At 35.6% G+C, this 14,157-nt stretch overlaps 1 protein-coding gene across 14 annotated transcripts in view; it reads right to left on the bottom strand.

Moving 5' to 3' along the window:
• MIER1 (MIER1 transcriptional regulator) overlaps nt 1-14,157 on the bottom strand; it is a 56,116-nt gene that overhangs the window by 24,987 nt on the left and 16,972 nt on the right. For all 14 annotated transcript variants that reach the window (XM_033865265.2, XM_019919676.3, XM_019919672.3 and 11 more), the window contains 4 exons: nt 13,509-13,654; nt 3,702-3,860; nt 2,914-3,046; nt 1,175-1,239 (listed from right to left, as the gene is read on the bottom strand). In XM_033865265.2, coding sequence (XP_033721156.1) covers nt 1,175-1,239; nt 2,914-3,046; nt 3,702-3,860; nt 13,509-13,654 — 503 coding nt within the window. The remainder of the gene's footprint in view (nt 1-1,174; nt 1,240-2,913; nt 3,047-3,701; nt 3,861-13,508; nt 13,655-14,157) is intronic.

Genomic DNA, 14,157 nt, shown 5'->3' on the forward strand with positions numbered 1-14,157 from the left:
GGCACTGGGATAATCTTTCCTTACCACTCCAACCCACACTAATGTCTCTCTCTTCTAAACGTCTCTTTGGAAACCCATAAATAGATCAATTCTGGCTGAAGCCCAGAATCCTTGGGTAGCACAGTCCAAGTTCATTTGAATACTTCATTCTTCCCAACTGAAACTCTAAATATAGAGATTTTCCCTTATTTTAATCCACAAGGAGGTTAGCTCTTTTTAAGTTTGCCCCAGGCATCCCAAACTAGACAACTTTAAACAAACTAAACAAACAAAACACCAGGAAGCCTCAAAAGTATTAACTAATTAAGTAAACAATCATGACTCAAAAAGCGCAGAAAGGCCACTCAATTTGATATTTTGGGCTATTCTGCTTCCAAATAAATGACTGCTTATGCCCTAAATTAAAAATCAGACCTATGAAAAAGAACACTAAAAAACCTCAATGGAGATTTTAAGAGAAATATCAGGTCACCTATCTCAACAAGAATAACATCATCTCTTCTATATAAATGATTTGCCCTGATCAATTCTATATAACATTTTGATAAATCTTCCTAATAAGTCAACTGCTTTGCAACAGCTTAAAATTCTTCAATTTAACCATGTGATTAACTACACAATGTTATACAATTTTATATTTAAAGACTACGTCAATATATTATCTTTAGACTCATTTTAGAAATTAATTATGGATAGTTATACCGAAGCCCAAATCTGTCTCTTCACACAATATACTCGAGTTGTAAATATCGACATTAATATGGGATGGAAAAACTTGTAATCTAACTTATTAAACAAAATTTACTTAACAAATACCAAAGCCTCCACAACTGCTTTCTCAAGTATATTAAAAAAAAAAAAATCACATGTGATACTTTTTATAGTGTAGCTAACAAAAGTGTAATTTGTAGTGGTTCAGAAATTTGGAATTCTAACCTTGCTCTGAGTACTGGCTTGCTCAAGAAAGTCCAATTTTTTCTATACCATTATTTTATTTATAAAAAGGTAAATTATTTTTCTTACCTGGATGTATTAAGGGAAAGTCTAAACATTCATATGTCACAAAAAGACTTACTTCAATTTTATCAATACTTATACTTAGTAAAAGAATAATTACACTTGGCTTTTTAAATATTTATTTATCTAAGTTTTGGGAAAATATGGCTCTAACTACCTTTTTCCAGTCTTCTGACGGTATATAATCTTCATCTTCTTCAGATTCTTCTTCTATTTCACTATCTAGAATAAGTAAGACAATAGTACTATAAAATGATTGCTTATCCTATCCATTCTTATATCTACCATCAAATATTTAAATATGCCAAAAGGTATTTGCAGAGGTAGGTCAAGATATTTTTAATCAAATAATACCCTGTCAGTTAAAACAAAAAAAACAAAACTCATAAACCTTCTAGGACAATCTTCTTAGACAACTGTATTTTCATAAAATGGTTTCCTACAAAAAATTTTAAGAAAAAATCTGATTCAGAGTCAAGATAATCTGTTTCTAAGCCTAATTCTCCTTCCAACAGCTTGGTGACAGAATAAATTATATGAGCTCAGTTTCTTCCCTTATAAAATAAGAATTGGGGCAAAACAGTGGTTTCTGAGCAGTGCTCCTTAAAGCACTGACAACTCTGTAGCACCACTTTGGGGGGAGTGCATGAAGAGAGGGTATGTATGTCTTCCCAACTCCTGTTTTATTCAGAGCAGGCAAGCTGCTATTTGTTTACATTTTGGACTAAGAATGTATTTACATAAAGGGGTGGGAAATCTGAAAACCATGAGACTGTCAGCATCTTCTCAACTCTAAAATGGCACACAAAATTCAAAAGGGTAACACTGCATACAGAAATTAATTCTTCCTATGGAAAAGCTAAGATAGGCAGTATATTTGTAGCTTCAATGCATACACCATAACTAAAATACCAGATGTGAATTATGAAATATTATTTCAAGAGGCAGTCACTTAGTATCCCACTTTTGAGCAAACTTTGGCAATGGATCTGCTCCTGGTTTAACTAAGGGAAAAATACCACATTTCCCCCAAACAATTGTCTCAGTAACTAATCTCTCTGTGCATTGATATACTTTTCAGTTGGACCATATCTGTGATCAAAGTTCACAATAAAATTATTATTAGCAGTCCTACATTCACTTCTAAACAAACTGTGTAACAGAAGTCACTCATACAAAGAAGTAGCCATGTTTAATCAGTTATTACTTTACCACATTTCATGAGAGGTTATTGTTCTTCAACTATTTTCCTTTTTCAAGTATAGAAATTTAGACCACATATTTAAACTAATAACACTAATGTTTAACTTTTTCTTATCTTACTTCCAGAGTAAGGATTCCTGCTTAGAATGAAATATTATGGAGCAGATGAAACATGCAAATATTCAAGATACATATATTAAATGTTGTCTTGACTACTGGTCATCTCTGACTAGATCATAACTGTAGAAAAATTAGGAGAGTTCTTTGTATAACATATTCCTACCTCAAGAGTCAACCACTGTTTGGACTTGGGAGCCATTGATTAGAGAAAGCAATGCTTATGAATATATCAAGGCTGAGGAGGCAAAGAAAGCAGAAAATGGAAAACTGAGGAAAAGACTAGGAGAAATAAAAAAGATGACCATGAAACAAACTAAAGAACAGTCAAGAGGGAAAAAAAGGAACACACTCAGAATCGGGCATCATAGTGACACAGTAATTACTGTAGTATATTCATGGACAAGAGGGCCCCAGTACTGCTAAACTAATAATCTAGAACAAAATCCCATTACTGATGAGCAAGATTTCAAAATCAATGAATTCAAACAGAGTAGTGAAAAAAAACACTAAAATTTCAGGCATATATTAAGCAGTAAAAATCATATCCAAAAAATAGTAACTAATAACACTTACTTGTATCAAAATATTTACATCGACGTGGACGGATTATTTCCTGGGCATCTTGAGAAGCAACAGATTGTGATGGATCATCATTGGAAGACTGAGTTTCATCCTCTTGACCTGAGGAATCTTTTATATTCTCTTCCTGTGGAATAATAAATTAAATCTCTAAGATAAAAAGAAGATTGTTGCAGATGAAAGGTCATAGTATTCCAAATACAACTGGAAGGCTAAAATAAATATACTAAATGGTGTCTTGGGTTGGATCCTGGAACAGGAAGAAGAACATCAGTGGAAAATCTCGTGAAATCTGAATTGTCTGTAGTTTAATTAATAGTATGGTACCACTGTTGATTTCTTAGTTTTAATAAATAGACCATGGTTACACAGATGCTAACATTAGGGGTAGCTGAGTGAAGAATATGCAGAAACTCTGTACTATCTTTGAGCCTCTTCTGTAAATCTAAAATTATTTCAAAACAAAATAAAAGTGAATACAGAACTGCCAATTAGCCTTTATTACTTAAAAAAAATAGCATTTTTTAAAAAGTTCATACAAATTTATTTAGACTAGGCATTGATAAGGAATCTGGAATGACACAGAGAAAACTATTACTTCTCTGGATTAGATTACAGGGGACTTCCAATTTGTATTACGTATATCTATATATTAACTTTTAACATTTAAATGTATTACTTTTAAAGTCAGTAAAAACAGATGACAAAAATAAGCAGTCAAAATGAATGTATTAATAAACTTTAACTTCAAGAGTAATAAAAATATATGTGTATAACCTTACTTTATTTTCCCCACTACAGCCACTGTTATCATCATTATCAGCATCTTCATCATCTTCACCTTCTTCCTCCTCCTCCTCCTCCTCATCTTCCTCAGGTAGTCGAATAGTACTATCATAACCATAAAGGCTGAGAAGTTCATGAATTGGCATGTCGCCTTCCTAAATAGAACAAAATAAAAAGTTAATTTCTGAATAGGTGATATTTCATATTCCTATAATTCACAAATCTGTTGAGTATACTCTTAGAACTGTTATGAATTCTCAAATCATAAAAGGTAAAACTGAATATAATTCTGAAACCTAAGAAAATCCTAGGCTTTTACTATTCTTTTCTGCATCGATTCAGTGAATGTACACCAATGTTCAGTTAACACTACGTATGGATGCTCACACTTAGTAAGCGTACCATACATAATTTGGGAGTGGGGAAATAGAATAATCAGAAAATAGACTGTAAACTAAGTTAACAAACCCAGAAAGGGGGATGAAATTCATAGCCCAGCCCAAATAAATTAAAACAGCAATGACATACATGAATGATACTGGATTACATTAGCTATATATTCTTTTCTAGGTTTATGTATAATTGCATATAAAATCCTTCCATGGAATCCTTACTATCCATCTTACAAAACTGTTGTATTATCTCCATTTCATAGATGAGGAAATTGAGGCTGGCAGATTAAGCAATTTCTCCAAAAACCACACAAGTTACAAGTAGTGAAGCCAGATTTCAAGTCTAATTACAAAAGCCCATACTCTTATCATATATATACCAGGCTGCCTCAGCCAGGGACCTGGACCTTCCCCAATCATCACAAAAAACACACCCTCCTCAAGGTGAAATGAAGAAATATCCGTATGTAATGAAATGAAATCAGCTTTCTGCAGAGGTACTCACTCTAATCAATAATCAAGCATGATAAAGTATCAGGGAAACATGACAGAATTGATTATAAAAAGGAAGTTTTACACAGATGCACACATACACACTCTGAAGAAAAATTTAACTGAGTCAGTCAGTTTAGAACCTAGAACAAGGATAATCATGAAACAAGACTTTTGTATTTCTCCAGCAGTCTTGTAGCCTCATTCATGGATAGAAATAAGTCTAGCCCGTGTGTTAAATACACTGTTATAGTGGGCATGAATACATCAGACTGGATGATATAACCTGGTGACACTAAATACTTAGATCATACAGTGACACTAAATACTTAGATCATACAGTTAACCCCCATCACTCAGAATTCGTGTGTAAAAAGCAACTAATGATTATAATTTGAAAAAATTTTCTTATAGAAAGAAATAGGAAGAAAATACTGTTTAACACTTCTATTTCATACTGTAAATGGATATTTTAGTTATAAATCAGCCTGTGAATCTGTTTCTGAAACAGAAATCAATGACAAGCTGGCATACTTAATTGACATCTCGTATTGTGATTCTCAAGGTGCAATAACACAGACAGTGCGTGAAGTGTTCAAGGATCTAGTCCCTGCAGATATCTGGTCCAGTACCAAGCATCTGGTACAGGAGACAGAAATTTGGGAATTAGGAGTCAGGATTTAAGAAAACAGAACTTCAAAATCAAGAAAGAAGTAATATGAGAAAAAGATATAGAAAAGGTGGGTTATATAAACAATCATAACATATAGCTTCCATAAAGTGTCTTCTATATGCCAGGCATTTGTGATAAGTGCTCTAATTCTACTATCTTATTCTCTTTTCTTAACAAAAGCAGAGTGAGAATATTACACTATCTTATTTGATCTTCAAAAGTACCAGATGACAGTGCTACCTTTATATATGTAAATAAGAAAACCAAGCAGAGAGAAACATCATGCACTGACAGAGACTTTACTATAATACCTAGATCTCCTAAGCCCAGCTCATACTTTCCATAAACTTCTGCACCACGAATGAGAAGCAGGTTTAACGATGAAGTCACTTCTATGACCAACCCACTGAAGTCACTATTATGAATAAGGGCCAAACCAGGAAAAACACTTTAGTGTAGGTTTGCAACTAACATTTACATGGACCTTGAGAATTCATAAACAGCCTGTTTCATAATATTTATTTCATCTTTAAGACTACCTTAATATGCTACTACTACCTCTAATTTTTACAACTGAGTTAACTGATACTTTGAGAGATCACAAAAAAGAGGTATGATTACCAATCAAATAAATGTCTTCAAGTTCTCTACCTTTGGTCTGTCTTATTCAAGGGCAAGAGAATCACCTTGAGACCTTATTTAAACAGACTGCTGAACCCCACCCCAAAGTTTCTGATCTAGTAAGGCTGAAGTGGGGCCTGAGTATCTGCATTTTTTAAAGTACCAGGTGATATTGATGCTGCTGGTATGAGACCACCTGGAGAACCACTTATCTCACAGTTCTAGGATAAGATAACTGCAAATCAGCCTTTCCAGTGGGAGGTAATAAAGTGCGATCATTATCTTTAATAAAGCTTATCACTAACGGCTGATAGCTAAGTTGCACGTCAAAAGGGTAAGTGATACACCAACTGCATGAAAAGATTTTTTTTTTTTTTTAACCATTTTCAGGTAAGTGGAATATCTGACTTCCATGGTGAGGTCAAGATTTTTCCCTCTTGGATACACATCTGAGAAGTGTGACTTGCTTTATAAAAATTCATTTCTCAAAGAAAAATTTAGCAACACCTCCAATATTGACTAAGCAGAGAACAGAGTAGAGTCAGAAGCGGCTGATCATAGTGCATTTGGAAGAGAAGTGCTTGAATCTGAAAAACAGTAACAGAACTGGAAGAGAGAAAAGTCAGAGGAAATGACAACTGTGCAAGCGTAGAAAACAAACAATGAATAAGCAGGTTATCCTGATTATAATAGAAGGTATCTGTAGTAACCAAAAAAAGTTAGGGCTGGTATTTTTACCTACTTTCTCTAGTTTTACTTAGTTTCTAAAGGGATCTGTTATACTCTACTTTTGATTCATTTGAGAGTATCTGTTGAACAGTGATTGACCTTTTGATTCATTTGAGAGTAGCTGCTGAACAGTGACTGACCCTATGGAACATCTTAGGGAAAATTATGCACACAACAAAATATTCAAGATGGACTTAGGCAGGGAGAAATTTAGTTTGCTAAGTTGGAATCCACTGTTATTCATATGAGTATAATCAGAGCCTAAACCAAATTAGTGGTTGTGGTACTGAAAAAACTCAAGAGACCCTGCAGAAGGAATCAACAGATTTAACCATGGGTTAAGAGTGATCAAGAGGTTCTTGTGACACTGAATCTCTGGCTCCAGACATTCCTTGGACCCAGATACATATTCGTATGACACCGAAAAAATAATAAAAACAATAAAGTTCTAAAGAAGTTCTAACAAATTTCTAAAAAGTTTATTTTCAGTCAAAGTTGGTTTTAGGTGGGTTTTATCATGTGTAAACAAAATATCCTTGCCTATTCCATCAAGAAAATTCTTAATATTGAAAACAAAGACTATATAGTGGTATTATGCTTTTCTTTGGAATTGACTTTTAATTTGTTACCCAATATCAAGTTAGTAAGCAACAAGTCAGTAAGCAACAATCATGACCCACACAGTATGAAAAATACCTTAATTGATCTAAGGTATAAAGTGATGCCCTTACAGAAAACACTGGGCTACAACTACAATAAAACCTCAAATTAACTTTGCTGAGGAATCCCCAGTTTTAAATTCAAGTATCGTATCTTGTCTGCTACCCAATCCTTTCTTTCTACTTCTACACGCATCTTTTTCCAGAAGTGTTCTTTCCTCCATTCCAAGCATGTATTTTGATTGAAAGCTTACCTCATGGACCTCATAGTATCTAACCCAATTAGAATCACTGTACTCCCTGGCCATGCATTTGGAATGGGCACATGACCCAAGGTGGACCATAATTTGTTTCCAGAATTTTACCAATAGCAGCTAAAGAATATAGGCTATATCTCAAGCAATAAATCTAGGAGCCTGAAAACTGACAAGATGTGAAGAAAATTAGTCTGAAAAAGGACACCACCATGTAAAAAAGCAGAAACAGAAAATATGTTCTGGTGGCACTTGAGTCCGTGAGGTCTAGATATCCCCCTGCCCTTAATGAAATTAACACAAGCCTTACAACTAAATCTTCATTTTGCCTAAGCTAGTTCAAGATGGATTCCTATTATTTGTCCCCAAATATTTGATATGAAAAGTAATGCTGGGCTTCCCTGGCGGCGCGGTGGTTAAGAATCCGCCTGCCAATGCAGGCGACGTGGGTTCGAGCCCTGGTCCGGGAAGACCCCACATGCCGCAGAGCAACTAAGCCCGTACACCACAACTACTGAGCCTGCGCTCTAGAGCCCGCGCTGAGCCCGTGTGCTACAACTACTGAAGTCTGTGCGCCTAGAGCCTGTGCTCTACAACAAGAGAAGCCACCGTGATGAGAGGCCCGCACACCTCAACGAAGAGTAGCCCCCACTCGCTGCAACTAGAGAAAGCCTGTGCACAGCAGTGAAGACCCAATGCAGCCAAAAAAAAAAAAAAAAAAAACTCAAAAAAAAAAAAAGTAATGCTATCCCATAAAGCAAATGTTCTTTGCTATTTCCTTCTGAAAAAAGACTAAAAGATGAATAAAATGTGGCTGACAATACATTATACTAGGGCCCATCAGTCACCTGTTCCAGAGACTTTCTCATTAGCTTATATTGTCGAAGTCTATGTTCTACCAGGTACTAAGGGGCTTTCCCCAAATTGAAACATCACAATAAAGTGTCAAGAGTGTTTTGTTCCCATTCATACAAGAGTTGAGAAATGGAAGGAGCAGAGTGAAAGAAAATTATGAGTCAAGTACAGTGGTTCTCCACTGTTCGGGTGTTACAGATTTCTTTGAGAATTTTATGAATAACTATTAAGATTTATTGAGTGATTATCATGTACCAGACACTGTGCTCAATGTTTTACATATATCATCCTTGTAATAACACTGAAGCTTAATAATGTTAAGTAACTAGCCCAAAGTTACACACTGAGTAAGTAGTACAGTCTGACTCACTGCTTTACAGTGCCCTTACATACCTATGCATATACACTCCCTTCCTCAAAACCTGATCCTAGGTTAAGTGTACATCATCCTGATGGAGAGTGAAATAAGATGTGCAGGGTTGATAGACTATAAGAAGTAAGGGAAAGTAAGGAAAGAAGTTGATAGACTATAAGAAGGAAAATGGACATAGTACAAGATGAATAAAAATCAGCCATGTGGACTATACCTACATATTGTGCTTTAAAATATAAGTTGTCTAAGCACTGTAACAAAAAGAGGGACAATCATGTCTATATAAGCTCACCGGAGACTAGGTGGAGGTGGAAAGAATATAGACCTTTTCAAAGACAAACATTATATCTGAAATTTAATCTGTCCTTAAACTTCACAACAATAGGGTAACATTACCAATCACCACCAGCAGCATGATAAGGTTGGAGTGGTATCCGTCTCCTAGCTGCACAGGAGGTGGCTCCCTCTCCCTCACACCAGGGGATTAGTCATTTAGTAATGACTGCACGTGGTACCAGGTGTTGGCCAATGAAGGGCCATTTGGTGGATGGACATAGTACTCTTTGTATACCTGTTGTGACTTACCAGTAAATACTTATTAAGTTGGGGGAAAGAAGGAAAGAGACTGATTTTCAGCCAGGAAGGCTTAAAAGACCACATCCAGATTGGACAAGAGTGCTGGTTCCTAAGGTAACCAACCTCTTGGGGCTGGGGCTTCACTACAGAATAAACCATGAAGAGATGAAGGCAGTGAACTCTTCTTTATAATCTCCATGCTGGAGTTTCTTTTTTTTATCTGTATAATTCATGTGGTGTGTACACTTAAAAAAAACCTCAATCTCTCACATTTTAATCTTTATTCTCTAACTCTGGAGATCCACTTGGTGAAATGTGTCTAGCACTTTAAAGTGTTAATTATTAACACTGTTATAATGTGATTTTCAAAACTATAAATACATAAAGATATAGCTGATCCTGATCCCTCTTCTCCCAAATAGACTGCTACTGTTAAGTGAGACCATGGGTTTTAAGAGTGCATTTGAAAAACAGAGTTAAACCTGCATATAGCCATTCCCAGCAAACCAAAGTTTACTATGGGAATGATTCTGACACTTCTAAGATCACTAATAAATTCTAACCTGTACATCTAATTCTCTTAAAACATTTAAATGCTGAACTTACCTAAAATACTTTATATTGATAAGATTCATGCATACAAACGTAACAATACACATAAAAGCTAGTTTACACTGAAATTTTAGAATTCATATTGAATGAACTTAAAACTACAGGTTATTGCAGTTACTGATAACTCCTGAATGAATCAACTGTCAAAATTTTGCCCCAATTACATCAAAGGTCCATTTCATGCAACCAAAATGCCAGGCATAAACTACCTTACCAATTCCTGACACAACTATGATGTTTCACTTCTATACAAGCAAATTAGTAATCAATGACAAAATCATGCTCACCTTTTTAATAAAAACAAAAACCAGTTTGGTTTGGACCTAAAGAGTTTACAACTATAGGAAATCCAATACATTGGCCCTGTAGCTTAGCTCTAGGCTACAGATGAAAGCACTGGTGATTATGTGCTACTTACACCTAAGCCTTAATTACTTTGGGAAAAGTTATAAGTACTCTCTGAGAAGGTTTAAGAGTGTCTGGTTGAAAAGAATGATAAAAGATTGGTTCCCCTGTCTTTCTCTCCCTTTGTATATTTTAATTACTTTTTCCTAAAAAAGGGTCATTTGAAAGCAAATTCTGGGGGGTTGTAAGGGACTGGGGAAGGAGGTAGAATAAAGGAGAAAATAGGAAAAGACCATAACACAAGCAAAATTTTAGTGAAGCCCATTAGTAATTTTGTACTAATTATAGTAGCCCATTTTCTGAAATAAAATAATCATTCCACTTCATAACCTATTTTCACCTGTACTTGATTATCTCTTCTTGAGTAATTACTTACTCAATTACTTGACTAACACAGAATGTGAAAAAATGGAAAATATAAGATCTTCTTCCTTTACCCTTTATCCCATGGATGGGTTATTCAGAAAAAAGAAAATATATCTAAAGTGGTAAGTTTCTGTGAAATAAAGGCAAATAACTAAAAATAACTGCATTTCCACTTCATGAATATATGAAGCCACTGTGACTGATTGTTAAATCAATCGTTTCCTCTGATGTTCACCTAGGTTCTGAATCATCCAAGCAAATTATCCCAGTTTTTGAATGGCTTTCCAGCCTCTTATAAAGAATAGTTCTGACTCCAGATTCCTCGTGTTCTTTTTAACTCATCCTTGAAAAGCTTTTATAACAGCTCTACACCATTACCACTAAGATCAATTCTGTTGTCTGGCTTAATAAAATATTGAATTGCTTAGGTATTATGGATTAAGCCAGTTTTAATCACTAAATGATTCAAAATGGGATCACCTGACAAGATTTGACTTAATACTACTACTTTTCCAGCTCTTTAACTGTACACTTTAAAAAGTTCTAGGGCTTCCCTGGTGGCGCAGTGGTTGGGAGTCCGCCTGCCGATGCAGGGGACACGGGTTCGTGCCCTGGTCTGGGAAGATTCCGCATGCCGCGGAGTGGCTGGGCCCGTGAGCCATGGCCGCTGAGCCTGCACGTCTGGAGCCTGTGCTCCGCAACGGGAGAGGCCACAACAGTGAGAGGCCCGCGTACCGCAAAAAAAAAAAAAAAAAAGTTCTAAACTAAAATTCTGAAACATAGATTAATCTTTACTACTGTAAAAGTGGAAGAATTCATTTTTCGATGACATTATGTACTCCAAATGCTTAAAGGCTGGCATATGTCTTTTTTCGTATGTTCTTCTTGTCATGGAGTTCAGCAGATTGTATACATAATACCTTTCAATGATAGCATACCAAACTGATTTATTCATTCATTCAAAAACTCTGGGTGACCACTCTTGCTAGGTGCCATGAAATACATTGGTGAATAAAACAGACTATCCCTCCTCTCATGGAACTAAAGGATACAGACAAAAAAGTTAAACAAACATATAATTACAAATTGTGTTAGGTATAAAGAAAGCATTGAATGGGGTACAGTGGTTTATAAAAGCTGATTAGGGGCCAGGAAAGGCCATTCTGAGGAGGGAATATTAAGCCCAGACTTGAGAGGATAAGGAGCCAGACGCAGAAAGCACATACCAGAGAGTGGGAATGCGCTGAAAAGCCTTGAAGTGTGAAAACAAAGAGCACATCTAAGAACAAAAGCAACTAGTGTAGCTATACAACTAGTGTAGTAAAGGGATAAAGGACCATATCATGTAGGTGGCCTTGCTGGCCAGGGAAAGGAGTCTGGATTTTCTTCTGGTGTAACAGGAAGCCACTGAAGAGCTTTTTAAATAGAAGGCTGATATAAATTGATTTATATTTTGAAAAGATCATCATAGTTGCTGTGGTAATATATTGGAGAGAAGAGTGGTAAAAGAGGACATGAAAAATCAGTTAGGAAGCTACTGTAATAGTCTAAGCTAAAAATGATGGTGACCTGGGCTTGAGGGTAGCAGCAGAGATGGAACAAGAGCCAGATAAGAGATATTTCTGGATAGAAATGATAGGTTTATTTAGGAACGGATATTGAGAATGAAGAAAGATGACTCCCTGGTTTCTGACTCAGGCAACAAGGTAAACAGTAGTACCATTTTCTACTGAGATGGAGAATACAGGGAAGAAACAGGCAGAGGAAGGAGAACATCAATCAATAATTCTGTTTAGACATTTAAAATGTAAAGATGTCTACTGAGATATCCAAACAGAAATGTCAAGCAGGTGGTTAGATAAACAAAACTGGAGACAGGGAATAGGTTAATGCTAGAAAAATAACTAAGAAATACTGAGCATACACAGACACCATGGGATTAAATGAGATCAACCACCTAGCTTAGCAGTGTCTAAACTTGGTGTGCACACTTGGTGAAGATGTAGATTTGAGCCCCCCCCCCCCCCCCGCATTCTGATTCAGTGTGCCTGGGAGAGAGGCATACAAATGCACATTTCTTAGTGAGTCCATGAGTGATTGTGATGCAGCTGACCCTCATAGTGTATTCTGAGGAGCACTGATCTACAGACAGAAGAAAACACAACCCAGAACTGAGAACTGGGAAATTCCGAATCTAATCCTTGAGGAAAGCAAGACGAGTCTACAAAAGACACTGAAGAGGAACAAGGAGATCGGGAAAACGACAGTGGGTGCTCTAAAATTCAAAAAAAAGAAGGGAATAGTAAATTGTGTTAATACCTCTGAGAGTTAAGTAGAGAAAAAAGCGACCAAAGGATATAACAATAAAATCACTGGTTATCTTGATAGGAAAGGGGCAGAGACAATCTAGAGCACTTTATGGAGTAAGCAGGAAATGAGGAAGACGATGACAACTCATAAGTTTTGCTTCTGAAGGGGAGTAAATAAAAGGTGCAGTAATTGGGGGAAGGCAGAAGGTATGTAAGAGGAAATTTAGTACCCTTTTTTATATATTTTTGACCCAATATCTGTGATGTTTTACCAAAGTAACTACTGAATTCTAATTCACATAATAAAGTTCTTTTTAAAAAATTTCCAACTTTAAATTATCCCACCTATGACCACATAAAATTTTTCAGTATTGATTATATATAATACCACTTTCCCCAAAATAAAGTAGAGAACTAAAATTTAGTGTTTCCTCTCTCCACAAAAAAGTTATAACCACTTCATTCTCTAGCTCTTATTGTTATTTACCCTTGCAAGATCCTCTATTTCAGAACTGAAGTTTGTTTCTCCTTCCATCATTTCTTCCTCTTCTAATGTGCGTTCATCATCAAAATCATGAACCAGCATGTCAGCTGATGGATCAAATTCATGGTCATCTGATGTTGCTGAACCTCCTGGTAAAGAATATTTTAAACAGTTTGGTAAACCAAATTATGTGTATCTTATTAATATTAATTTAATGTATATGTTATCTGAAGCTGGATATGTCAAGTAAAAGTACGAGGGAAAAGCTATGCACAAAAGGCTATGCACGGGAAGTATTATTTGTTGTTTTCTAAAATTCTTGCCCTTACTTATCACCCCCCACAAAATATCTTCTTTAAGGATTATTTTTTACCCTGTTTCACTTCTATATATTTACAGTGACAACCACAAAACGGGGAGGAGGTGGGGGGAATGTTTGAAGAGTACTGTAATCTTCCAACAAAACGTGAGTTGTAAATAATAAATGGTCATATCAAATAAGAATGATCTTTTGTGTGAGAAAAGTCAATTCGTAATCAATTGATTGACATTTAATAGAACCAATGAGTATGAATATACAGTCATGTGAAATACACAATCATCTGAATACACAGTCTAATGAAAATACAGCTGAACTCAAATATTATTTTAT

The sequence above is a fragment of the Tursiops truncatus genome, chromosome 1 (genome assembly GCF_011762595.2).
Source record: "Tursiops truncatus isolate mTurTru1 chromosome 1, mTurTru1.mat.Y, whole genome shotgun sequence".
NCBI lineage: Eukaryota > Metazoa > Chordata > Mammalia > Artiodactyla > Delphinidae > Tursiops > Tursiops truncatus.